General features: G+C 32.2%; 1 protein-coding gene across 3 annotated transcripts in view; it reads left to right on the forward strand.

Moving 5' to 3' along the window:
• The window catches only part of RBM46 (RNA binding motif protein 46), a 60,157-nt gene extending 34,248 nt beyond the window's left edge, over positions 1-25,909 (forward strand). The window contains exons 5-6 of one of the 3 annotated variants that reach the window (XM_037727967.1): positions 14,525-14,584; positions 23,899-24,229. In XM_037727967.1, coding sequence (XP_037583895.1) covers positions 14,525-14,580 — 56 coding nt within the window. In that variant the 3' untranslated portion in view covers positions 14,581-14,584; positions 23,899-24,229. Of the gene's footprint in view, positions 1-14,524; positions 14,585-23,898; positions 24,369-24,971 lie in introns of those variants that run through there. The other 2 variants (XM_017498796.2, XM_037727968.1) reach the window with 2 other exon arrangements.
• The last annotated feature ends 1,256 nt before the right edge of the window (positions 25,910-27,165 follow it).

Raw genomic sequence — 27,165 nt, forward strand, 5'->3', positions numbered from 1 at the left:
CCTCCAGGTGTTTGTTTGTTTGTTTTAATTTAAGCAGTAATTCTAGGAGGCACTTAAGCTAAACATGAAATAATCTGTGACATTATGATGGCATTATAAATTATAAATAGAAGAAAAGTAATACTTTCAGAAGTATTTTTTTCCGGTTTTAACTACAGCTCTAACTTTGATGATACTGTTCAAACTGACATTTTATAGAACAAAGGTAATTTGCTGAATTTCTTTTAAAATTCACCTACTTAAATGAGAAATAGGCATCAAGATAATATTTTATATATTTGTTTTCATATGACCAAGTGGCGAGACCAAAATTCCATTAACTCAACTATGTGTCTTTGACCCTCTGAGAGGGCTTAGTCCTCATGAAAATGTATTTGTGTTACCCTTGAAATTTACTTTTTTTTTTTTTCCCTTAGACCATTTGGATGAACATCTAGTATTACTTAGAATTCAAATCTTACTAACACTTGTGTTAATGCACCATAAATATTATTATGGAGTTAGTACAGTGAGAGAAGCAGTTTAATAGAATAATGATTACTAGAATAAAAATGTAAAGAGTTGAAAATCCTTTATCAGCCATTGACAAACTGTGTGACCTTAGAATGGCAAGTGAATTGTTTAGTCTTTGTACCTCAATGTCCTCAGAGTATCAGGATTTTATTTAGTAAGATTTAAGGAATCTTTTTTTCTAAAAAAAAAAAAAAAAAAAAAAAAAAATACGATTTTATTTAAAATATCAAAAATTCTGTGTAGAACCAAAAATAATACTTTAAAATATTTTGTGTCTGCAAAAATACATATTTAAGTTCAGATAGTTTAAAACTAAGAGCTGCTTTTGCAAGAACTAATCTTTCATCAGTTTAATATTCCTTCCTTTATAGAATTCAGAGCTTATACCTGCCTCCTTTACAGCAGAACAGCTGGACAAAAAAAATGAAAGATTCAGTCAGTCAACTCTTTTATTTGCATGATGACAAGTAATTGTTTTTCAGTTATTTTCTGTGAGTTTGCTATTCAATTACTATAGCCAAAACCAAGGTTTTTATAAAAGAAGTCAACTACTTAAAAGTTTGGAAACTAGTTTTCTTTTTGTAACAGAGGATCTAGGAAAATAATGATGTGTATCAAAACATGCCATGTGGGCAGTATCTGTCCCATAGTTACATTTATTAACTGGGGAAAGTGATCCTTATTATTTTATGTACTTCATAAATCTATTTAAGCATGCTTGATTCTTTACCTTAAACTTCTTAGTGTCTTTGGTTAGTGCAGTCCTAAAATACTCCTTCTAATAAACTAGTTTTGATAGCTACTGCTATATTAATCTAATGTCTCATCTTGTCATTTAATTCATATTTTCAAAAAGTTTTAAAAATTTCCCTTTATATCAGATGCCATTAGAAATTGTGTATATATGTTCCATTCTTAAATGTTAGCAGCAGTTCATAATTTTGCCACATGATGTCCCTAAATACGTATTTTTTAATGTGATTTTAAAAGGAATTTTAATGTTACATTGATTTTTACCTCCTCTTTGTCTTACCTTTCTTTTTTTTTTGTTTTGTTTTAGAATCAGAAAAATCTCTGTGAAAGGCTTCACTTAGTCTTCTTCAGCCTGTCATGCCCTTATCTGTGCTTCCTATTTAGTAGACAATAATTGTTTATGCTATAGCAGTGTAATTAAGTGAATGGACTAGTGAATAAGGAGACATGATGTAGAATGATGGTTTCACTATGATGAATTTATTTTGTGCTTTTAACCACTTTAAAATTCAGTGTTGCTTCCTGGCCTTTTAGGTAAAATCAAATATAGTATCTGCCCTTACTAGTTAATATCTGATATTTGATAAATCCCAGAGCAGTTAATCCTCTTTCCAAGACCTGGTAGTATATTACCTCAAAGAATGGTACAGTTTCCTGTGAAGCTTCAAAATGGAAGCACAAAAATTAAAAACCTTAGTATCCTCAAATAATTAGGACCTTTAAATCACCAGAGTATTAATAACCCCTTGGATTTTCATGCTCCTTAAAGTGATAGTATTTGGTCAGAGATGTATTAATGGCATGTGGGCCCTTATTTGACTCATACATAGCAAGTAACATTTGAGCTATAAGAGTGGCCTGCAAATGAAATTCTACATACACAATAATTCATATTTTAAGAAAATAATTTGGGTAACTAAATACGTTTAGTTTGCTTCTGCATTGCTTTTATTCAGTAAATATCATCTTTATACCACACTGATAGTAGTATCAGCTCTGCTATAATTCTTGTTTATAACTTCACATTAAAAAGTATGTAGGAGTGCAATCATTAGAAAACATCAGTCTCTTACAGTTGTATTGCCTGATAATTTGGTGTGTGTACTTTGTTACTATTCTTGTATGTTTAAACAGTATACCTTGATTTCTGTACACAAATAAATTCAAGAGATTGGCACTTAAATAAAAATGTAAACCATGATATAAAACTGCAGCTTCTTTTTATAGAGTAGATAAATCTGTGTTGACCTATGCTTTACTTTTTCTTTTGTGCATTTTGATTGTCCTTCCATTATATGGTCTAAGGATGTTTTTATTAAAGTTACTTGTTTTCTTTGTACTTTTCTTTAATACCATTTTGTATATGGATTTTTGTAAGATTGAAGCCCATATACTTAATTTTTTTCTTGTTAACTTTGTTCTAGCAATACATAGTTCCAGTCTGCTTGTTTACTGGCCAGATTACGGGGTAAATGAATATTCATAAAAGTTGCAGCATATGTACCATATATGTGGATGGCTTTTTTTTTTTTTTCCTGTTGCTGCCCAGCTAATTTTTGGTTCAAGTGTGACCAAATCTGTAGTTAAGAATTTACGAAAGTATTTGATAATTTGGGGCACAGAATTTATAAGGTTTCAGGTGAGCCATTATCTTTGGATAACAGATTAAGATTGTATTCTGCACTATAAATAATTAGAGCAGAGAAATGCTTGTTAATTTAAAGGTGTTTCACCTGTATGCATGTGTGTACATGTGTTTCGTGGAGAAATTAAGAATCACTTAAGAGATTCCTTGGTATGAACTTAGTTGTGTGTATCAAGTATAAAATAGTGATTATACCAGAACATTGAAAAATTACTTGTTTTCACTTAAGAATTAAAGGGAAAGAGGTGATACTAAGCAAAATTATGATTGCTTTCACTATGCAGAGCACTCACTCAGTTTCTGAGAGGGATTTACAAATGAGATAGTCATGATTTTCTTAATATTTTCCCTGTTTTGGTAGACAGACTTAAGATTTTTAAATTATTGTATTGAATGAAATACATATGTGTGACTCTTCTGTTTCTCACTAATATACTAGTGTTCTAAAAAAACTCACTTTTATTGATTTTTTTAAATCTTTACATTTTATTTTCTTACTTATGTATTTGTTATTGTGATTTATGCTCCAAGCAGGAAGTTGCTACGTTAGCTAATGTGGCTTGGGAGAAGGAAGGACAGGGTTTTCATCAGTCCTCTGAGGCCTTGGAAAGCAGCTTGGTGATGTCAGATGCTCTCATTTGAATTGATATATTGGAGAATTATGTCATTGCCTTTAGATTTTATTAGAATTTTTCTGTAATGATTCCTAATTTTAGTTTTTTTTATTCTAAAATTCTATATAATGAGTTTTCTATGACAAAAACTTCTATAATCAACTCCCAAATATTTAGATATGAGGCATGAATAAATTGAAACCAAATAATCTGGATTAGCTTATTTAATTATTTATCCTAGAATGCTCTTTAAACATATAGTATATTGATTCCGGAAATTTACACAAATTCAAAGACCCTATTACAAAACCCAGCTTAGGAAAAGATGAAAAGATATTCAATTTATCCACCCAATTTCTTATCCTGGAGAGATGACATTGTCTCATATTGATGCAGTGCACTTACCTAAGCAGTATATTAGTCTGCCTTCTGTCTTTTCTCCATCCTTTTTACTGGTAAGAATAGATTATTCATTTTCATTCCTGCCTTATTCCACAAAAGTTCTAGGGTGGCTCCTTAAGAATATATAAAGTGCAAAAGGATTCAGATTTTAAATTCAAGAAATAGAGACAATGGGAAATTATGGTTAGGAAAATAAAGCCAAGCAAAACCAAACAATAGACTGTTAGGGATAGCCAATTATGAGGTAAAACCATAAAAAAGGCCAGGGAATTATTAACACTTGCAAGTTAGGATCTGCATGATTACTTGAAGGGAGAAATTGGAAAGGATGCAAAGGGACTTCTGAGGTATTGATAATTGCCTATTTCTAAACTTGAGTGGTGAGTACATGTTTTTATTTTTATAAGGATTTAAGGCATACACATCTATATTGTATATATTTTCTCTGTTTGTATATTTCATTATTAAATAAAATGGAGAAGAATGAAAGCCAGCCAAAAGTGAGAACTTGTATTATTTTGTCAAAACTGGAATAGAGTCGTTCTACTCTAGAGAGTCTCAACATAACTCAAGGTAAAATAGGAAAGTTAATATTATCGAGACTAAATAATTTTATTCTACTTAGACTATATCTGGAATGTGTTGTTTGCTTATGGGCACCACAATTTAATTCGACCTTGACAACTAGGGAGAGCTTGGAAACTCCATAATATGTAATAGGACAGTTAACAGCTGAAATATTTGGAACTGTTTAGTCTGTAAATAATACTTATAGGGGAAATGAGATTGCTCTTTTCAAATGTTTGAAATACTTTCACTGGAAAAAAGACTTTAGTCTTTTATCTTTGGAGCTCTAGGAAGTAGAATTAAGTCTAAAACAAAGTTTTAAGCAGGTAGATTATGACTTAATATAAGTCGGAACTATAAGCCTTTTTCAGCTAGTTAATGTTCTGTATTCTTCTCAGTACAAAATAACAAACACAATTTTTTTAACATTTATTTTAAATCTATTTATTAAATAAATATATGGGGGAAGAAGAGAGTCTTTACTAGACTATTGTAACTGAGAATTATCTTCCCTATTACCACTTGGAATATAATAACCTTGCCATTTTCAAGCCCTCTGAAAAACTTAACTTTTGCAAACTGTGATTTAAGAAAGTTTGATTTGGGAATTTTTATTCTCATAAGAATATCCTTTTTGCTTATTTCTTTAGACTTTCCATTCTCATGTTTAGTTTATTGACTGGTAGATGGTTTGATTGTCAAATCTTGTTAAAATGCGTTCCTTCAACAGATATTTACTTAATACTGTTTTGTATAGAGTTATGAGAATTACTGTAGTGAATTAGACACAGTTGCTGCTTTCATAGACCTTACATTCTATTGAAGTCAATATTCAGTTAGAGTTCCTATAAATGCTCAGAAATAGTACAGGGGATTATGAGGACATAATGATTAGATGACCTGACCTAAACTAGGATGAGGGTCAGGAAATGGTACAATGCACTTTAGAAAGAATTTCAGGAAAAGGAAATTATTGGCATAGCATATTGGCAACATGGGAAAAAAGAGTATGGCATTTGGAGCCAGATTTCCTGGGTTCACATTCCAGCTTCATTACTTACTTGGAAAAGTTACTTCTCTGTCCTTCATTTGTAAAATAGGAATGATAATAATATTTATCTCATAGGGTAGTTACATGTATTAAATCAGTTAAAATTGTAAAGGGCCCAGAGCATTGTCTTTTATATATTAAGTACCATGTAAATAGTGAAGAATAATTATTTAGAAAACAAATCCAAGACACCAGCTTCCAATCATATGTAATATAAATATTAGAAATAATAAAAGTTAAGATTCTTTGAGCACTTACTAAGTGTTAGATTTTGTGTTAAATACCTTTACATAATATATTATTCTCACAGTTCTTTGTAGTAGATAGGATTTTTTTTTTTTTTTTTTTTTTTTTTTTTTTTNAGAAAAAGTCTCGCTGTTACCCAGGCTGGAGTGCAGTGGCAGGATCTTGGCTCACTGCAGCCTCCGTCTCCCAGGTTCAAGCAGTTCTCCTGCCTCAGCCTCCTGAACAAGCTGGGATTACAGGCACGTGCCATAATGCATGGCTGATTTTTGTTTTTTTAGTAGAGACGGGGTTTCAGTGTATTGGCCCGGCTAGTCATGAATGCCTGACTTTAAGTGATCTGCCTGCCTCGGCCTCCCAAAGTGCTAGGATTACAGGCGTGAGCCACCGTGCCCAGCCTGTGGTAGATAGGATTTTAATGTTGGCACTTCTTTACCCTTTTTTTTTTTTTTAAACAGGCTTCATTCAGTATGTTAAATAATTTGCTCAAGATCCTGGTTAGCTAATAGGCTGTGCTTTTAACTGCTATTTTTTGTAAATACACATGATTTCAATGAAAAACTGGCTTTTGTCTAGTATTTGTTAACAGACAGTGTGGTCTTGTGGAATATTATTGGCAAATTATGTTTTTATAAGTTAACACACAATGAGATGGGCTTTCAATCCTGCCTTACCTTTTTTTTCTAGATACTGTTTTGGCCTCCTACAAGAAGCTCATGTACCAGACCCCTTCCATTATAGTATGGATGTGAGACATCTAGTTGAATTCTAAATGAATCATTCTGAGTTAGAAAAATTTTGTAAACATTATCTTGTTTACAAGATAGCTTCATGATTTTTAAATTTACCAAAGGATAAGCATTGCCAACCAATGGCATGTGTCCAAGATGGCAGATGATCTATGTCTTCCCCCTTCCAGATTCTAGACAGAATGTCAAACAGGCAAAGTTTGTTTATATCTATTTCCTGGTCCCCTGTTACCTGGTACTCATTTTTACTCTGATTATATTCAAAACATCTGAATACATATAATTTGTTAGTCCAAATATATTTATGCTTTTTCATTGTTACTCCCTTTCCTTGCTCAGGAACCTATCATGGCTTGCTATTTTAGTATAATCAAATACTCTGAACTTCACATTCTCTTGTTCAGAATGCCTTACTCTTTGGCCCCATTTAATCTAACCATAGCTGTACACTTCTGCTGTGATATCTGAATTTGCCGTGCTCATTAGGTCTAGGTCCTTCCTACTGCTGTGCACTGTGCTTAGAATATTCTGCTTATACTCATCTACTTTTCTATTAAGCTTTTATTGGACATAGTAACCCAAAATGACTTTTTCTTTATAATATTATTGAATTTTTATATTTTTATTTACTTTTACAAAATTTTTTATCCATCCATGCATATAAACCCAAGAGACTTTGTATATGTATGGTTTGTTGTTATTTCCTGCATTGTATGGGGGAGTAGTGTCTCCTTTGGTACTCAGCATATGGTGCTTTTCAAATAATTTAAAGCAATCTACATATTTTCCTTGTATCTACAAGTAAAGATAAATTTTGGCTGAGCTTTGTGCCAAAAGAAGAAAGGATTGGGGAAGAAATACATGAGATAGGAAGTTGACAGGCACCGTTAAATTATAAATGGTGGTTAATGTGCTGAGATATCTGTATATATGTCACCAAAGTAAAATTTACCAGTATATAATTTTTAACATGCTCATGTTGGGGGTTTCAAAATAATAGAAACCCTTGAAATACAGACTGGGGCTTATGGATGATTTTATATTGGATGTGTATATGTTATTTATATGTAATATATGTATAGTGGAATAGGAGATTAAAGTTGTAATTGTTTTTAAACCCTCTGAGAAAACCTGTGTCTTTATATCAACCAAATATAGTATAGAATATAATGATGTATGTAACATGCAATTATAAAATTTCTTTTAAAATTCATTACATAATCCACAGTTATATCTAGCATAATCTGTAATATTTGATCAAGGCTTCACAAATAGGAAACATCAATCACTTATTGTATGTTCTAATCTTAGTTTATTACTAGCATTATGCTTTATTACTATTCTACACAGGTGTAAACTGAGAAGATGGTGGTGTTCCTTTCAGTTTAGTTTCGTAAAGGCAGGGAAAAAACCTTGATAATTCGGGATGCTGATATAGTAGGCTTATTTGGAATGCACTGGAATCCTGTGCACTGTTATTTTCTGTCTTCAAAAGAAGAAACAGTATGACATATCTGAGAGCCTGAAAAATAATTTTCATCTTTCATACCATTTACTTTAAAATTTACATGGAATTTTCTCTCAAACTAAAGACTAGTAAAATCTTCTTCAAAGATACAGAATATGCTTTTGTAATTAGTTTTCAGGGATGTTTAAAACTTCATCACGTTGGTAGAACAAATCATCTATCTACAATGTTACATGTTCTTGAAAGTAATGAAAATTAGGAGCTTAGTGAGATTTTTACTTACTTTACCCTTATTTTGGCCCTTATTCCTACATAACTTCTAGAAAACTAAATATAAAACATTTAATGATTCCCATTTTACAGAGAATTGGTAAAGATCCTATCTCTGGTCTTTGAAGTTTAATTTATCCTGTTCTTATTCTCCACTTTTGACATGCCTTTTCTTTCCCCTATTTTCTTTCTTATTGTCTTGCTTACTAAATAATCCCTTTTGAAATAATTTATCAGAATATATTTATTAGCAGTTGTTGCTTTTTAAAAAGGAATGATACAGATAAGATGGCAAATTAAATTGCGTGAAAGCACCAGTAAGTACTGTAGTAACCTTGCATTTGACACTAAATTGAGACTCTGCCGATAGTTTTTGCTTTTGTTGTGAGAATTATCACCATCTGTTCTATATGCTAACAGAAATTTGTTATATATTGGTAATTTAAATCCCAGCATTTTTCCTGTTAAATTTAATTTCATTTAAACCAAAGATTAACAAAGTTAATTGTAAAACTCCAGGTGGTAGATAGTGAAGGTGTTATGAAAAAAAGAATTGTTCCATATTTAGTAGTATTTCTATTTGGCATCTGTACTGAAAATCATCATTATAGTTTTTAAGTTAGTCAATCATTTTCATATGCTCTATTTTGGTAATAGCTATTTATAAAGTGATTTTATATTTTATTATAATTATACCTTATCAACTTCTTCTTTATGTATATCACTGACAGGTTTTTAATCCCCACACACACACATTTTTTAAACTCCTTAAGCTATAACGTTACATACAAACAGAAAAGTGCATAAATAATGAGTTTGAGTTCAGTAAATTGCCATGAGGGACTATGGCAATTTACTGAATTGACTAAAACTCACCACTGAGGTAAAGACATAAAATAACAATACTCCAAAAGACTGTCTCATATTTTTTCCAGACATTACTTTCCTTCCTGCCAAAGGAAGCACTCGTCTGACTTATTTTATGTATTTTGAAACTTATATAACATTTTATATCATCTTGTCTGGCTTCTTTTAACATTATGTTTGTGAGATTGATTTATACCGTTTCCTGTTTGTGTAGCAGTACTGTTCATTTGCTCTCATTGATGATGCAAGTATTTCATCGGAATATTAATAACTTGCTGTCTTTGCTGGTGAAAATATAAGTAACTATCAGTTTGGGGCTGTTTGAATAATGATGCTCTCTTTGACATAGTGCTTTTGGTGCTCATTTGTACACATTCCTGTTGAATATATAGGAGTGAAAGTGGTCACTCATATTTTTTAAACTTTAGTAAATAGGGCCAAATAGTTTTCCAAAGTGAGTATACTGATTTACACTTTACTAGCAGTAAATGAAAGTTCCAGTTCCACATTCCTGCCAACACTTAGGTATCAGTCTTTTAAATTTTGTATATTCTGATTGGTATATATTCCTTACTGTAATTGTAATTTTTATATGATGGTAACTTATGATATTGATCATAAGTTATTATAGGACATTACAGAGTAATGTATTGTTGAAGTATCTTTCTTGTTCAAGTCTTGCTGCTTCTATTGCTTTCTCTTTTTTTTTTTAATTTTATTACTTGATATACAAGTCCTTTATTGACTATATTTTTTAAATACCTGTTCTATTCTATGACTTACCTGTTTATGCAGTTATTTTTGAAAAACAGAACTTCTTAATTTTAATACTCAATTGATCAATTTTAAAGTTAGTGCCATTTGCATCCTGATGAGAAAACCTTTTTTCACCTCAGGGTCATGAAATATTTTCTATATTGTCTTTTAGAAAATTTTTATCATCTAAATTTAGTGACAATACAAAGTATCAGAGTTCCCCCCCATATTAATATTCACTTAACACCATTTTTTGAATTCTGCCATTTTCCCATGACTCTCCAGTGCTACCTTAACATAAATCATAAATCATACATAAATCATTCATAAACGTATGTATGCTCCCTTCCAGTATGCACATACATATATGACTTATTCTGGATATTAACATTCTATTTCATTGATCTGTTTGTTTTTGTACCAATACCCTACTGTTTTAATTCTGAAACTTTATGATATATTTTCTCATTTATTTTTTCTTCTTTACAATTATCTCGACTTTTCTCAGCCCTTGAATTTCCATATGAATTTTAGAATCCGCTTGTAACTTTATACCTCAAACCAGAATCCTAACTAGATTTTAATTAGAATTGAATTGAATCTATAGATCAATTTGATAACTAATAACATTTTTATAGTATTGGGTCTTCTAAACCATGATCATGATACATCTTTCCATTTACCTAGGCTTTTAAAAAATGTACTAATTCAGTAATTTATCTACGTCTTTATTCAGGTATATACCTAGTGTTTATCCATAATGTCATAAAAAATAATTTTGTTTTCTAATTGTTCCTGCTTTATGTGAAAACAATTTTTTTCTTAATATATTGGATAAAACTACGATAGGTGTCAGATAGTTTTACTCTACAGTAATTTTTCTGCATACACTTTTATCAACTGAATGTAAAGATCTTTTTCTTCCTTTTCATCCTTTATATGTTTCTTTTTTCTCTTGCCTTACTGCGTGTGTTTCTTTTTTCTCTTGCCTTACTGCACGGGCTAGAACTGCCTTTTCAGCATCGAATACAAATGATGATAGAAACCATCCTTATAAACTTTGAATATTTGTCCATAAAGATATGATGTGTGTCGTAGCTTTTATTACAGAAGCCCTTTATCACTTAAGATACTCTTTTATTCTGCTTTGTAAGAGTTTTTATCATGAATGGGAATTGAATTTTGTCAAAAACTTTTCTGATTCTAGTTAGGTAATTACATCATTTTTGTCTTTTATTCTTTTAATGCAACAAGTTGCATTGTTTGAGGTATTTGAATGTTACATCAATCTTATATTTTCAAAGTAAACTCAATTTGGTCATGGTACATTACACTTTTTATATATTGCTAAAATATATTGATATTTTCTTTAGGATTTTTACATCTGTGTTCATTAGTGAGATTGGCCCATACATTTACTCATAAAAATAGTTGGGAAATGTTTTCAATTTCACTGTTCTTTGGAAGAATTTATATAAAATTGGTGTTTTATCTTTTTGAATATGTGGAATACTATTTAAGAGGCCGTCTTAGAGTTCTTAGCCCCTTTAAGGCTACAAATATCTCTCCTAAGTATGGTTAGAGCTGCATCCCATACATTTTGCTTTACTTTTATTTTATTTTATTTTTTGAGATAGAGTCTCACTCTGTCACCCAGACTGGAGTGCAGTGGCATAATCTCGGCTCACTGCAACCTCTGCCTTCTGGGTTAAAGCAATTCTCCTGTCTCGCCCTCTCAAGTACCTAGGATTACAGATATATACCACCACACTTGGCTAATTTTTGTGTTTTTAGTAGAGACAGGGTTTCATCATGTTGGCCAGGCTGATCTTGAACTCCTGACCTTAAGTGATACACTCACCTTGGCCTCCCAAAGTGCTGGGATTACAGGTGTGAGCCACTGAGCTTTTTTGATATGATTTATTTTTATGATTTGTTTAAAAATATTTTCTGTTTTATGTTTTGATTTCTTCTTGAAACTTCAGTATTAATTTCTAAATATACATTTAATGTCCTCAACAATATGCTTGGGATTAAGTCTCTCATCTTGCCATTTGCATTCTATTTTCTCTGCTTGTTCTGTATCACTTTTCTCATTTCTTTTTTTTACATAAAGTGTTTATTTTGAATTTATTTTCTTTAGCTGTATTAGTTATACAGTCTTTAATCTCTTAGTCATTACTCTATAGACGCCATTATGCATTCCTAATCTACTGAAGTCTAATATTATTTTATCACATCCTAGACAATGCAGGGAACTTATACATTTTGATTTGTTTTACAATTTATGTAATGTCATTGGTACTTATAAATATTTTAAACCTTATACATTTAAAACCTTACAATACCTAATATAAAAATACCTAGTTATAATTGTTTTTAGACTTAATATACATTGATATTGATTTATACCCTTATCATTTCCTTTGCCCTCTATTTCTTCCATCTCTGAGCTTCCACTTGAATTGTTTATTCTACCTAAAGAATATTCATTCATATATTCTTTTGTGTGGATATGCTCTTGACAGATTATCTCAATTTTTGTTTATCTGAATGTATTTTTAGTTCACCTGCCATTTGAAAGGGTATTTTTGATAGACCAGCAGTTATTTTACTTCAGCCCTTTGCTGTTATGATTCCATTGTCCTTTAGCTTCTATTGTTTCTCTTGGGAAATATGTTGTTTATCAACTTGTTACTCCTTTGAACATGAATTGTGTCATCATTCCCTGTACTCAGCTACTGTTAGTATATATTTTTTATCTGTGATTTTCAGAAGTTTTACTATTATGGACCTGACTTTTGTGTAGTCTTCTTAGTTTTCATCTTGCTTGGTACTTTTACCACTTCTGAAGTCTAGATTAATATTTTTCGTTTGTATTAGGAAGTTCTAAGTTATTCCATTTTCAAATATTGCTTTTGTTTATTTTCTCTCTTCTTTCTTTATGGTAGCCAGCTACACATGTTAAACCTTTTTACTATAACCTGTATATTTATTATATTTCTTCTGTATTGTTCATCCTTTTGTATTTTCAGTCTGTGTATTTTCTTACCTGTCTTTTGGTTTGTGAATTTTTTCATCAGTAAAAATTTAAAAGATTTTATCATAAGAACCATTCACTTAGATTTGTTTCTCAGTTCTAGAATTCCATTTGAGTCTCTTTTATGATTTCTGTTTTCTTCCAAAAATTTTAGTCTTTTATTTTCTTGAGTGTATTAGGCATTGTTATTTTAATACTAAGTTCTGAAATTTAATTATCTAAATACCCTGTAGATCTGTTACTGTTGTCTGCTGTTTCTGTTGGTTTTAGGTGATACTGATTTACCTCCTTGTATGACTGCTTATTTTTTTACTCAATACCAGATATTCTGTATGTAAAATTGTAGAGACAGTTTGAAGGCTAGCATGATGTTGTATTTATTCATAGAAGATTTATTTTGCCTTCAGAAAGGTGGCCAAAGGACTGACAATCCCAGATTGCTTTAATCTAGGCAGGAATTGAGAAGATTCAAAGTTAAATTTAGTCTCTGTTAAAGTTTGTCTGTTTGTGGTTCATTTTTACTTAGTTCCAGTCATGTCTTGTTAGTAGCTCCCTAGTTGTAGTTTTAGTCCTCCTAGATTCAGAATTGGTCTCTGGGCACCTTCCCTTACGTCCTGAGAGGGACCTTTTGGGAATAGGCCAACACTTCCAGGGGAAGTGCACCTCCCAGAGAGGTATACATACCTTTGGTTTTCTTCTTGTCTGAGATCACAGCCCCATAACTTGTCACTGTCTTGGTTGTTCTCAGTGATTGCCAACATACCTTTTTGTTATTAATAATTTCTTACATTTTCTAGTACTCACCGAGAAGGTTTATTAATGTCACCTAGTTCATCATGTAAGCAGAAGATATTGTGACTATCTTTATACTGAATTACAATCTTTAGGTGGTTATTTTAAAATCTGGTTTTCTATAGGTTATCAGAAATTTTTCATTGCTTATATACTTTTAAACACAATTTCTTAGCATAGATTTTGATATATATTCATAACAGAAAGCTTTAAGGCATATGAAGAGATAACCACTAAAATAGATGGATGCTCACAATTGTACTATATATGACTAAATTAGGTTTCAAGTAGATAAAATTTAGCTGTGAGGAAGAAAGATTTAAATTTAGCATTATTTTGGCCATCTATTTTTTTCAACACAGCAAGAAAATGGTGTTTCATATGTAAAATAACTATACCTTATACAGCATTTCTGTTTCCCAAATTTGCTTGGATTCTTTGGCTTTCTGCCTAACAGAAATTGGGTGATCTCATTGATTTTTAAAGTCTTTTCTTTATCTTAGCAGGGAAGTGATATTTAGAAAGATAATAATTTGTTTAAAAAGGTAAAATTTTTTTCTGATGATATATTACTCATAATTTTCATTCAAATATCAAAATACTCTTCTCTTTGTTCATCTTTGTGGAATTCCGGAAATAACTATTTGCTACTCACTTCTTTTTCTCTAAATTTGTTTTTTTTATTTACTGATCAAAAGGTTTTTAACTAAAATTATCAAGGATTCCATGCACTTCCAAGATAGGGATAACATCAATCTAAAGACTCAATTATTTTCTGTCTTCACTGCTTACAGACAGGGAACACAATCTCTTCAGCCTGGACCTGTGTAGAAGAATTTGGAGAAAATAAACAGGTAAGAGTTTATTTGGTAAAAGTCTCTTAGGAATATTAAGTAATATATTTAATTTTCAGAAAATTGGTTATAAATTGTTCTTTATAATGAAACTTTGTGAAGTATTTTGTTTATAATAGCCTTGTTAATTATAGACTCATGAAGCAAATGTTTTAAAAAGTTAAACTGGTTTCTGTATTTCAGGTCTTCTCAAAACATTTAACATGCTAGTATACCTTGAAAACCACCAAGATAGTAAACAGTGTTATAAATTAGATATATTTGGAGTTAGTGTGTTCTTTATAGATTATTCAAGTATTTCTCAAAAGTATCTGAATATAGGACTTTCTTGTTTTTCAAGCTTAAACCAAAATGTTACTGAAACAATTTGGAATAAAAGCTATATTTACTATGACTTAGTGTTTAGTTTATTCAGCAAAATACTTCTTGAGAAAGATAAGTTTTAGTAGGAAGTTAAAAGATAGCTTGTTTATTTGAGTCAAGATTATTAGTTTCCAAAGTCTTTTTTTTTACATGTAGAGGCAAAAGAATGTTAGGCTTTCTAGGGTACAATTCATGTAATATGTCTGTGTCCTTGAGTAAGTTTCTTGACCTTTTTGTGCCTCAATTCCTCATTGACAAAGGGGATAATAATAATACTTATAAGTCTGTTATATGGATTCAGTTGTACTAATCTCATATGGTTATTTTTATCGTTTAATAAGTGATAAATATTGGCTATTACAATTAATATATTCTGTTCCTCAGATTCAAAGAGAAATGCTTTTATACTTGAGACTTAAAATTTTATTTTTACAGATCTTAATTTTAGCATAAAAATTCAAATAAGTGATACTAGTCTTAGAACTCCTTATAGCTTTTTATAATTCAAAATTTGAATTACGAGGACTGATTTTGCTTATAGAAATAAAGCTTAAAAAGAATTGCTGGATTTTCTAAGGCTTTTCTCTTTTGCCCACATGGGTTATTTAGTAAGCTACAACTTTTTTTTTAAACCTATACTGAAGCCTACCTAGATTGCTGCAGGTCTGATCGTAATTTTTTCTCTCAAAGGCTGCTGTTCTGTTACTCAATTTCCAAATGGCCTAGAAAGGAGCATTAAAAGGAATTTGACATAACTCTTTTAATACAAAGGTAGCAAACTAGAAGCTCTAGGTATGGTATGTTTGTTTTTTTGTTTTTGTTTTTGTCTTTTAAAGGAAAGCAACTAGACTTAATTTCAGTACAAATAAATATGTTTTATTCTGGACACTCTTTGTGTTCTTTTTGTTAGTGTGTTGCCTTGACTCTGAAGGCACGTGAGCTTGTAATTGCTGTGTTTTAATATTTGAAGATTTTATTCTGATTTATTTTTAATGTTTTCCCATTATGTGTTAACTTCATTAAGATTTCTTCCCTGATTTTCAAAATTCAGTGAAATAACTGCTTCTAAGGTCAAACAGGTTTGGGAAAATCTGTATACTAAATACTCCCTTTGGAAAATCATAGTGCATACTAGCATCCTAGGTAATTGAGGTAGCAATCTGTTTAACTTGTAAGCCTATCTGTTCTAAATTTTTCTTGAAATTATTTGGCTGTAGGGTGCTTGTTTTGAAGAATTCTTGCACTTAAATTGTATGGGATGTAGTTTCAGAAACACTGAAGCTAACCCAAAGACACACAGAGTTTTATTTCTTTTTATTGGTTTTTTGTTTGTTCGTTTGTTTGTTTTTTGTTTGTTTGTTTTTTGTTTGTTTTTTTTTTGAGACAGAGTTTCGCTCTTGTTGCCCAGGCTGGAGTGCAATGGCGCGATCTCGGCTCACCGCAACCTCTGCCTCCTGGGTTCAGGCAATTCTCCTGCCTCAGCCTCCTGAGTAGCTGGGATTACAGGCATGCGCCACCATGCCCAGCTGATTTTTTGTATTTTTAGTAGAGACGGGGTTTCACTATGTTGACCAGGATGGTCTCGATCTCTTGACCTCGTGATCCACCTGCTTCGGCCTCCCAAAGTGCTGGGATTACAGGCGTGAGCCACCGCACCCGGCTATTTCTTTTTATTATGTTTTTGACTTTATTGAGGTATAAATAAAATGCAACAAAATGCTTATATTTAAAGTGTGCAATTTGGTTCATTTTGATTTATGTATACTTATGTTAAATGATACCACAATTAGGAAAACAAACATTTCCATCACCCCCAAAAGTTGCCCCATGCACCACTGTAACCCATTCTTACTTTCATTCTCTTTCTCAGGCAGCCACTCTAGATCAGTTTGCAATTTCTAGAATTTCAAACCCTTGCTTCTGAAGGTTTAAATTGTAATCTTTAGATAATTTAGAACTTCATTTTAAAGAAATTTTATTTCTGTCAATATTTCCTCTGCTTAGTTAGCTCTTGATTTTCTGTACTAGGATAGAAAGTACAAAATAAATGATAAATATTATTTATACTTATATGACATTTTAATCTCTGAACCCAGCCATATTTTATGTTCTGGGAATGTTTAGTAGTACAGCTAAAAGAAAAAAAGGATTGTTTTGCAGATAAAATTTAGTGTTTCAGTGAAACTAAGTTATTGAGATAGTTCTTTCAGTTATGGTTATTGAATGTTATAAATTGAAATATTAATAAAATGGCACGATAAGGATTTTTTTAAAATTTCAATACAGATCCCATAGGAATCTAAAGAAATGCTTAAAATATGTTAAAGGTCTGATAAACATATTTCATAGATGAAAAGATCAGGTGTTTCTTTTTTAATACTGGTGGGAATGTAAAATGTTATAGTCTTAGCTACCTTGGAAAACAGTTGAGCAATTTCCCAAAAAGTTAACCTGGGAATTACTATATGACTCAGCAGTTTCATTCCTAGATACTTACTAAAGAGACTCGAAAACATGTGTTCACACAAACACTTGTACATGTTATTCCTTAGCAGCATTATTCGTAATAGCCAAAAGGTTGAAACAACCCAAATACGTATCAACTGATGAATGGATAAACAATATGTAATCTAGCTATGATGATATATTATTCAGCCTTTAAAAGGGATGAAGTTCTGATACATGCTACAACATGTGTGAGCCCTGAAAGCATTATGTTATGAAGTCAGTTCTAAAAGACCACGTAAATTTATACATAAAGTCTAGAAAAGGCAAGTCTATAGAAATATAAAGGCTAGTAGTTGCTGGGGCTGGGAGAAGAGAGAATGGGAGTGACTGCTGATAGATACAGTTTCTTTTTAGAATGATGAAAATATTTTGGAGTTTTATAGTAGTGTTGTACATGTGATTAAAGTTGTACACTTAAAAATATATATATTAAAAAGTTGAATGGAAGTGGTGGTAGAACTCATGTAGCTAACAGAGAAGAAGAAACCAATTATGAGGAATACATTTTTAAAATTAAAAATTAGTCTAAAGAATATAGTCAGAAACAAAAAGGGAGTCAAAATTAATATGAGCCAAAATTTTATCTCACTGTATAAAGTCTCAAGTGTTTTTTTTTCATCTTTAAGACAGAAAAGCAGCTAAGAATTAGTGATAATTGGTCAAGATGTATAAGATGAATTAGAGACAAAACAAGAAATATATTGAGTGAAGCAATATATCTATCCACTGTTCACATTTTTATTGAGAAACATACTGGTATTATTCACTACCAGACTGTCTTTGTGCTGAATACAGAAAGGTGGTAGACCAAATTATAGTTGCTACACAAACAGGCCTGACAAGTATGTGGATTATGTATTGCCAGTCTCTACTCTTGCTCCTGTGTCAGATGTGGCATAAGTCATCACTCACTTTCTTGTTTATTCCAGACACAATAAATCTAGAAATCCTATTAGCCATTACTGCTTGATATCAATTGCCATGTAAGGTTAAGCTTATGTGCTACTTTTTGTATACATCAAATTTGTTCTATGAAAATATTTATATTCCATATGTAAATATGAAATTAGGATAACATTTGATCAGATTTTCTATAATCCATTATATCAGAGTAGTTTTTCCCTTTTTTTCCACAAAACAACCTTTTCTTAAGTAAAAGTTTAGTGTATAAAACAAGGAATGCAGAGCTGCATGAGTTGAAATGGGAGGTATGGGAATGGGCAGTGCAAGTGAAAAACAGCTTAGAGAACAGCACTGTCTGCTTTAGTTCTGCCTCCTGCCCTGTAATAACCTCTTCAGACAGTTTCTCTCAAACATGCTTGAGAATATTGCCAGAGCAAGAAAGCTTAAGCAAGTGGAAATAATATTTTCCTAGGAATCGGAAGGCCTGAATTTAATTTTTCTTTTGTCTATTTAGCTTTTGTCTCTGTCATTCATCAGTGAAATAAGTCATTTGATTCAGAGTTTAATAAGGTCTCAACCTACTCCTGGTTTGTGATTTGGAATGAGAGAATTTGACTACTCAAAAACTATCAGTATCAACAAGAAAAAGACAAAGCCAATAAAAATAAGCAAGAGCCTTAAACAGATACTTTACCAAAGATATTTAAATGGGCAGTAAACATGTTATTAGTCATAAGAGAAATCAGAATTAAAACCACTGTGAGATACAATTTTACATTCACCACAATAGGTATGATTAAAATTGCTGGAAATAACAAATGTTAGGATATAGAGCAACTGGAGGGCTCATATTTTATTGGTGTGAATATAAAGTGGACATACTGGAGAACTCTTAAGCAGTATGGGTCATCTATCCTAGGACCTAGCAATGGCATTCTCAGATATTGACCCAAAAGAAATGAACACATATATCCACCGAAAGGTTCCTATAAAAATGTTCATAGCAGCTTTATTAGTAATAAAACCAACTCAGATATTCATTAGTGAGTGAATAGTTAATGAGATTGAATTATATTCATACAATCAAATAATGCTCAACCATAAAATGGAAGAAACTACTGAAATACACAACATGAATGAATCTTAGAAATTATATATAGAGAGATATATCTGGATTACCTTTCTGGAATAATTTTACCAAAGCAATCTATTTGCGTTTCAAGTTCGCAAGGCAAGATGTCATTGGATTCTCTTGGTGAATGGGAAAAAAAAAAAAACATTTTTATTTTGTATATAAGTCTCCTCTTTTTTTTTAAAATTGCATTGTAGGTTTTGGGGTACATGTAAAGAACATGCAAGATTGTTGCATAGGTACACACATGGCAGTATGATTTGCTGCTTTCCTCCCCATCACCTGTATCTAGTGTTTCTCCCCATGCTATCTCTCCCCAGCTCCCCACCCCCCGCTGTCCCTCCCCTATTTCCCCCTGACAGACCCCAGTGTGTGATGCTCCCCTCCCTGTGTCCATGTGTTCTCATTCTTCAACACCTACCTATGAGTGAGAACATGCGGTGTTTGATTTTCTGTTCTTGTGTCAGTTTGCTGAGAATGATGGTTCCCAGGTTCAACTGTGTCCCTACAAAGGACACGAACTCATCGTTTTTGATGGCTGCATAGTATTCTATGGTGTATATGTGCCACATTTTCCCTGTCCAGTCTATCATCGATGGGCATTTGGGTTGGTTCCAGGTCTTTGCTATTGTAAACAGTACTGCAATGAACATTGGTGTACATGTGTCCTTATAGCAGAATGATTTATAATCCTTTGTATATATACCCAGTAATGGGATTGCTGGGTCAAATGTAATTTCTATTTCTAGGTCCTTGAGGAATTGCCACACTGTCTTCCACAATGGTTGAACTAATTTACACTCCCACCAACAGTGTAAAAGTGTTCCTATTTCTTCACATCCTCTCCAGCATCTGTTGTCTCCAGATTTTTTAATGATCGCCATTCTAACTGGCGTGAGATGGCATCTCAATGTAGTTTTGATTTGCATTTCTCTAATGACCAGTGATGATGAGCATTTTTTCATATGTTTGTTGGCCTCATGTATGTCTTTTGTGAAGTGTCTGTTCATATCCTTTGCCCACTTTTGAATGGGCTTGTTTTTTTCTTATAAATCTGTTTTAGTTCTTTGTAGATTTTGGATATTAGCCCTTTGTCAGATGGGTAGATTGCAAAAATTTTTTCCCATTCTTTGGGTTGCCGATTCACTCTAATGATTGTTTCTTTTGCCATGCAGAAGCTGTGGAGTTTGATTAGGTCCCATTTGTTTATTTTGGCTTTTGTTGCCAATGCTTTTGGTGTTTTGGTCATGAAGTCCTTGCCTATACCTATGTCCTGAATGGTTTTGCCTAGATTTTCTTCTAGGGTTTTTGTGGTGTTAGGTCTTATGTTTAAGTCTTTAATCCATCTGGAGTTAATTTTAGTCTAAGGTGTCAGGAAGGGGTTCAGTTTCTGCTTTCTGCACATGGCTAGCCAGTTTTCCCAACACCGTTTATTGGAATCCTTTCCCCATTGCCTGTTTCTGTCAGGTTTGTCAAAGATCAGATGGTTGTAGATATGTTGTGTTGCCGCTGAGGCATCTGTTCTGTTCCATTGGTCTGTATCTCTGTTTTGGTACCCGTACCATGCTGTTTTGATTTCTGTAGCCTTGTAGTATTGTTTGAAGTCTGGTAATGTGATGCCTTCAGCTTTGTTCATTTTGCTTAGAATTGACTTGGCTATGCGGGCTCTCTTTTGGTTCTATATGAAGTTTAAGGTGTTTTTTTCCAGTTCTGTGAAGAAGGTCTTTGGTAGCTTGATGGGGGATAGTGTTGAATCTATAAATTAATTTGGGCAGTATGGCCATTTTCACGATATTGATTCTTCCTAACCATGAGCATGGAATGTTTCTCCATCTGTTTGTGTCCTCTCTTATTTCATTGAGCAGTGATTTGTACTTCTCCTTGAAGAGGTCCTTTACGTTCTTTGTTAGTTGTATTCCAAGGTATTTTATTCTCTTTGTAGCAATTGTGAATGGCAGTTCATTCTTGATGTGGCTCTCTTTAAGTCTGTTATTGGTGTATAGGAATGCTTGTGATTTTTGCACATTGATTTTGTATCCTGAGACTTTGCTGAAGTTGCTTATCAGTTTCAGGAGATTTTGGGCTGAGACGATGGGGTCTTTTAAATACACAGTCATGTCATCTGCGAATACAGACAGTTTGACTTCTTCCTTTCCTAATAGAATACACTTTATTTCTTTTTCTTGCCTGATTGCTCTGTCTAGAACTTCCAATACTATATTATATAGGAGTGGTGAGAGAGGGCATCCTTGTCTCATGCCAGATTTCAAGGGGAATGCTTCCAATTTTTCCCATTCAACATGATATTGGCTGTTGGTTTGTCATAAATAGCTTTTATTATTTTGAGAAGCCTCCTCTTTTTGTAATTAAGTTTTTACTGGTAAAAATTAAAAATTCAAATGTACTTGAAATTATGTTGAGAGAAAGATTGTAGATATAAAAATACTTAATACATATTACATGAAATCTAAGAACAGGCAAAACTAATCTATTGGAATAGAAATCAGAAGGTGATTGTCTCCAAGTAAAGATCTGTTGTTTGGAAAAGGGCACAGGAAACTTCTGGATTGGGCGATATGTTTTATATCTTGTTTGGGGTGTCAATTATGTAGATTTATACAGTTATCAAAACTCATTGAAATTAACATGGGATGTATGCATTTTATCTTTTGTAAATTGTATGTCAGTATTCAAAGTGTTAAGGCAGTTGAGTAACAGTGTAAAACACATTCTGAAATCGGCTCTGTATCATTCCTTAAGAAGGGATCTGAAGTACAGATCCCAGTCTGAGGCAGAAACAGTGGGATTGAAGAGATAAGGATGTTCATTGGGAAGAAAAACCAGGGGTGGGCAAGTAAGTATATGCTAGGAATTTTAACTCATTTATTAATTTATTATTTTCTAAAAGTAAGTGAGGATTTCTGCTTTTTATTTCCTATATGAAAATTATATGTTATAATAAATCCAAGGAAAACATTGTACTTTTAGGTTCATCCCACTGATTAAGCATTTTCAGCTTACATTTCATTCATTGAAGTTTGGTTTTTATCGTATTTTCTAACCAGCTAGATGTCTTCCTGAATATATTTAGATTCTTAGTGATTTTAGTAATAAAATTTATTTTCGAAATGCTTGTAAAATTTTACAAACTTCTGAAACCTTTTGTTTCCTAATCTTTGTAGTATTTGTGAGGGATTTTTTTTTTCTTTAGATTTATCCTACATGAATAAAGTCATAGTCAACTTTTAATTTTATATTTAATCGCCTTAAAAATATGCAGTACTCGGTTGATCAGTGTATATCTTTAAGGGCTTAAGTTCAAGGTTTACAGTGGGCACTATCAGGAATGCAGATAAGCTAAGCAATTTGCTAGTAGCCAACTGCTTGGCTAGCCACTTTCTGAAATTTTTCCATGAAAATACCTTCTGTGTCCATATTTCATGAATAGGCTGCATTACCTGAAGATACCTTCAGCGTCAACATTTCATGAATAGGCAGTATTACCTCTTGAGTGGATGTAAACTCAAAAGAAAAGTGATTTCTCTTTGAAAACTACATTTCCCTGTTTGCAGTAACCTGTTCTTCTAAATTGTATTGTTGATTACCACAGTGTTAAAATTGGAAGAGCTAGGTGTATTATAGATAAATGGCTAATAAGGAATTGACTGCATTTGCATAATTATTTTCAGAAGGAAATAATCCAGGCTTTTTTATAAAGCAGTTAATTTGGGAATACATGAGACCCACTAACGTTACTGTTTTTACTCAGTACCAAACCCTTCAGGTGAAGTAGATTCTTTAAAAAAGAAAAAAGAAAACATCAGCCATGGTGGCTCATGCCTGTAATCCCAGCACTTTGGAAGGCCAAGGTGGGTGATTCACCTGAGGTCAGGAGTTGGAGACCAGCCTGGCCAACATGGTGAAACCCCGTCTCTACTAAAAATACAAAAATTAACCAGGTATAATGGTGGGTTCCTGTAATCCCAGCTACTTGGGAGGCTGAAAAAAGAATCTTTTGAACCCAGGAGGCAGAGGTTGCTGTGAGCTGAGACCGCACCATTGCACTCTAGCCTAGGCAACAAGAGCGAAACACTGTCTCCAAAGAAAGAAAGAAAGAAAAATAAAGAAAAAAAATTGTGTAGTATTAGAGTCATCCTATCTTGGATATTAGAAAAGTAAATGGTATCAAAGTAATTTCTCATTCTTTTTCAAAATACTGAAAATGGGAACTAGTTACTTTAAATCTATTTATGTCTTCCTGGAACAAATTGCTTTGTTGATCTTATGGTACCATTCATAAAAATAAAAAGGTTATAAAATTATTTTAATTAGAGTTTTATAATGCTGGAAATTCAACCTATATTAAACTGATTTTCATTTTTCCTTTTTTTTTTTTTCTCTGAACTAGGTCCTTTCTGATGTTGCTTGAGCTTATTCTCCTGCAGTTGATCTCATTCCTGTTGGCTAAACATTAAGTCCCATGACAACATTAAGTTAATGCACCTATGGTTTAGGCATCATTTATAGTATCAGGACAGTATTATAGAAAAAAAAAACCTTACCTGTACATTAGATGACCTAATTTCTTTTCTTCCATTCCTAGAAACACCATAATGTTTCTGAATAATGATTTTATTGTCACACCCTTAGCTTATTTTGCACTAAAGAGCATAGTTGAGTTTTTGGAAGGTACAGGATTTAAAAATTTGGTCTGTAATATACATACATATAAATATTGCAGTTAATGAAGCAGGATATTATTGGTGCATAAGATGAATGTTTATTGTGAAACAGCAGTATTTCAAGTGTAATTATTTTTTAATTGGTTTAATTTTGGATATTTTTCTGTACTATAAGTTGATAATGGTTTTTTGAAGTTCATTTAATAAGGATGATTCATTTTACTGTTTTATCATACCAGTAGGACTTTTAATGTTAAATCAGTATGTTGAGTTAGATAAATGTTTGTAATAATATTCAAATAATGAAATATTGGCCAGCTAGTTTATACCAAATGTTTTTGCAGTCCAGGGGTGCATATTTCTTCTGGTTTGTTGCTTAATACAGCTTCAAAAAAAAAAAAAAGCAAATATGAATTCACTGTTTTTTTATCTTTTCTTCATGGGCTACACCTTAGAACCAAATTTAAAAGAAGCTTCTTGGTAGAGCAAGAGAAATCAGAGGTTCTCTTTTTTTATAATCAAAACCCCAAGAAACAGTAGATATCCAATAATTTACTCTGGTAAGATCTCTGAAATATTGTGTCAGTATAAGGAAAGTTAACGCTGACTGACAAAACTATCAGGATTTGCAGTGCAGTGAATGCTGAAATAATCTTTAACCAGCAATATAGTATCATCAAGATTTCCAATGTTAGAACATTATGTTAAAATGTGATTATTGTTTTAATGCTTTGTCTCTTTGAATTAAATTTATGTCCATAAAGATGTGCAGCATAATTGTTCATGTATTTATTTACAGACTACAATTTCCGTCGCAGCTCAATAAATAGTCTTTCCCCTGTTAGTGCTACCCTCTCTTCTGGGACTCCCAGCGTGCCTCTTTATACTTCAAGGCCTTATTCTTATCCAAGCTATCCCTTGTCAGCAACAATATCACTTGCTAATGGCAGCCATGTTGGACAACGACTATATATCTCCAATCAGGCCTCATTCTTCTGAAGAAAATATTGTAAACATTAGTATGAAAATTTGTGTAAATTTGTAGTATGAAAACTTGCAAATTAAAATACTGTTTCATTTTAGAATCGGGTTTGCACATTTGGTTTTAAAAATATATTTATTCAAAAGTACCTAACAGCTATAATTCAGAAAAACATGGAGTTGTAGAATATATAAAAATGCAAAGTTTAAAAAGTTAGTGGTTTCTTGATAAAAGTACAGCAAACTACTATTCTTTTTAAACTTTTGGGATTTTCTTCTAATTCCTAAGTGGGCAATAGAACCTAGTCATTTTAAGTTAATTTTTTGCGTAATTTGCTAAATAGCGTCTCACAAATATTAAAGCACTTGAAGACAATGGTTATAGTAGATTTGATTACCAAGGATCACTATCTGTATTGGAGATTAGAACAATTATATGACCAGAAGCATCTAACCATTATGTAGAAAGAAATGATGAGACAAAAAGATTAAGATACAAATTTTGTGCAGTATTAAAGAAAAAGCAGTCTACCATTGTGGTCCTTGAAAATAACTGTAGATATTTTCATTGTTAGACACAAATTATAATTTTGCTGTTAATGTATTTAAGGATTTTATAGTTAAACTTTATTTGTGTTTTTGGTATTCTTTGTATTGTTTTAATAACAAGTGTTACGGGTTTTTAATGTTGAAATCATGTGTTAATTTTTGTATTTGAATTCAATTTTTTTGACATTAAATATATGATGCTTCTAATAATTGTGTTTTTATTAGAATGACAAAAACTTTAGCTTTCACAATCACTTTGAGCTTTTCTTGAGAACAATTTCACTTACTAGTTATACAATAATAGGCTCAGTGCCTTCCTGAGACTCAAGTCAAGGATGATGAAGAAAGAAAATTTTTTTATATACCCAAAGGAATGTAAATCATTCTGCCTTAAAGACATACGCACACATATGTTTATTGCAGCACTATTTGCAATAGCAAATACATGAAACCAACCCAAATGCCCATCAATGATAGACTGGATGAAGAAAATGTGATACATATACACTATGGAATACTGTGAAGCTGTAAAAACGAATGAGATCATGTCCTTAGCAGGGACATGGATGAAGCTGGAAGCCATCATCCTCAGCAAACTAACACAGGAACAGGAAACCACCACATGTTCTCTCTCATGAGTTGGAGCTGAACATTGAGAACACATGGACACAGGGAAACACACATCAAGGCCTTTTGAGGGTTGGTGGGTGAGGAGAGGGATCTTAGTGAACAGGTCAGTAAGTGCAGCAAACCACGATGGCACACATATACCTATGTAACAAACCTGCATGTTCTGCAAATGTGTCCCATTTTGTTTTTTTTAGAAGAAATGATTGTTTTGTAAAACTTATTTTCAGGGATTAATAGAAATACTTCGCTAATAAACCCACTGAAGTTTCCGCCTTTCACTTATGAATAATTAATGAGTTCAAGTCATTTTGACTTAAATATTTTAGTATACATTTGTAATGATTTCTAATGATAAGTTTTATAATATCTGAGACAACTCAGGAAACCTTTGTTAACTAATTGTGGAGCTGTATGGGGCATAGGATTTGTAAACAATTTGAAATATTTGCAAATATTTTCTTTCTCAGCCTGAGTTTCAAGCAGAAGTTATGGAAATTAATGTTAGTTTTTTTCAACCTTTAAATAATAGTCCATATAAATCATGCAATACTTACCTTCCAGTTTACTGCCTTAGATTTTCTAACTTAAATGGGCATAGACACTGTGCTTAAGTATTTTTCTCCTGACTCAACCGTTTGAATTGCATAGATTTTGCTCTTAATTGCCAGACATGTGGCTGACAGGTGCATATCACTCAGCAAGCATACAATGAGTGTTTATTTTGTTGATGACTGGTAATAACTTTGGAATACAGAGGTTACTCAGACTCCAAGGAAGAAGAAAAAGAAGACACACTTGTTTTTCATAGAAATATTTGAAATAGCCCGTCACAA

This window comes from Cebus imitator, unplaced genomic scaffold (assembly GCF_001604975.1).
Source record: "Cebus imitator isolate Cc_AM_T3 unplaced genomic scaffold, Cebus_imitator-1.0 Scaffold251, whole genome shotgun sequence".
Lineage (NCBI taxonomy): Eukaryota > Metazoa > Chordata > Mammalia > Primates > Cebidae > Cebus > Cebus imitator.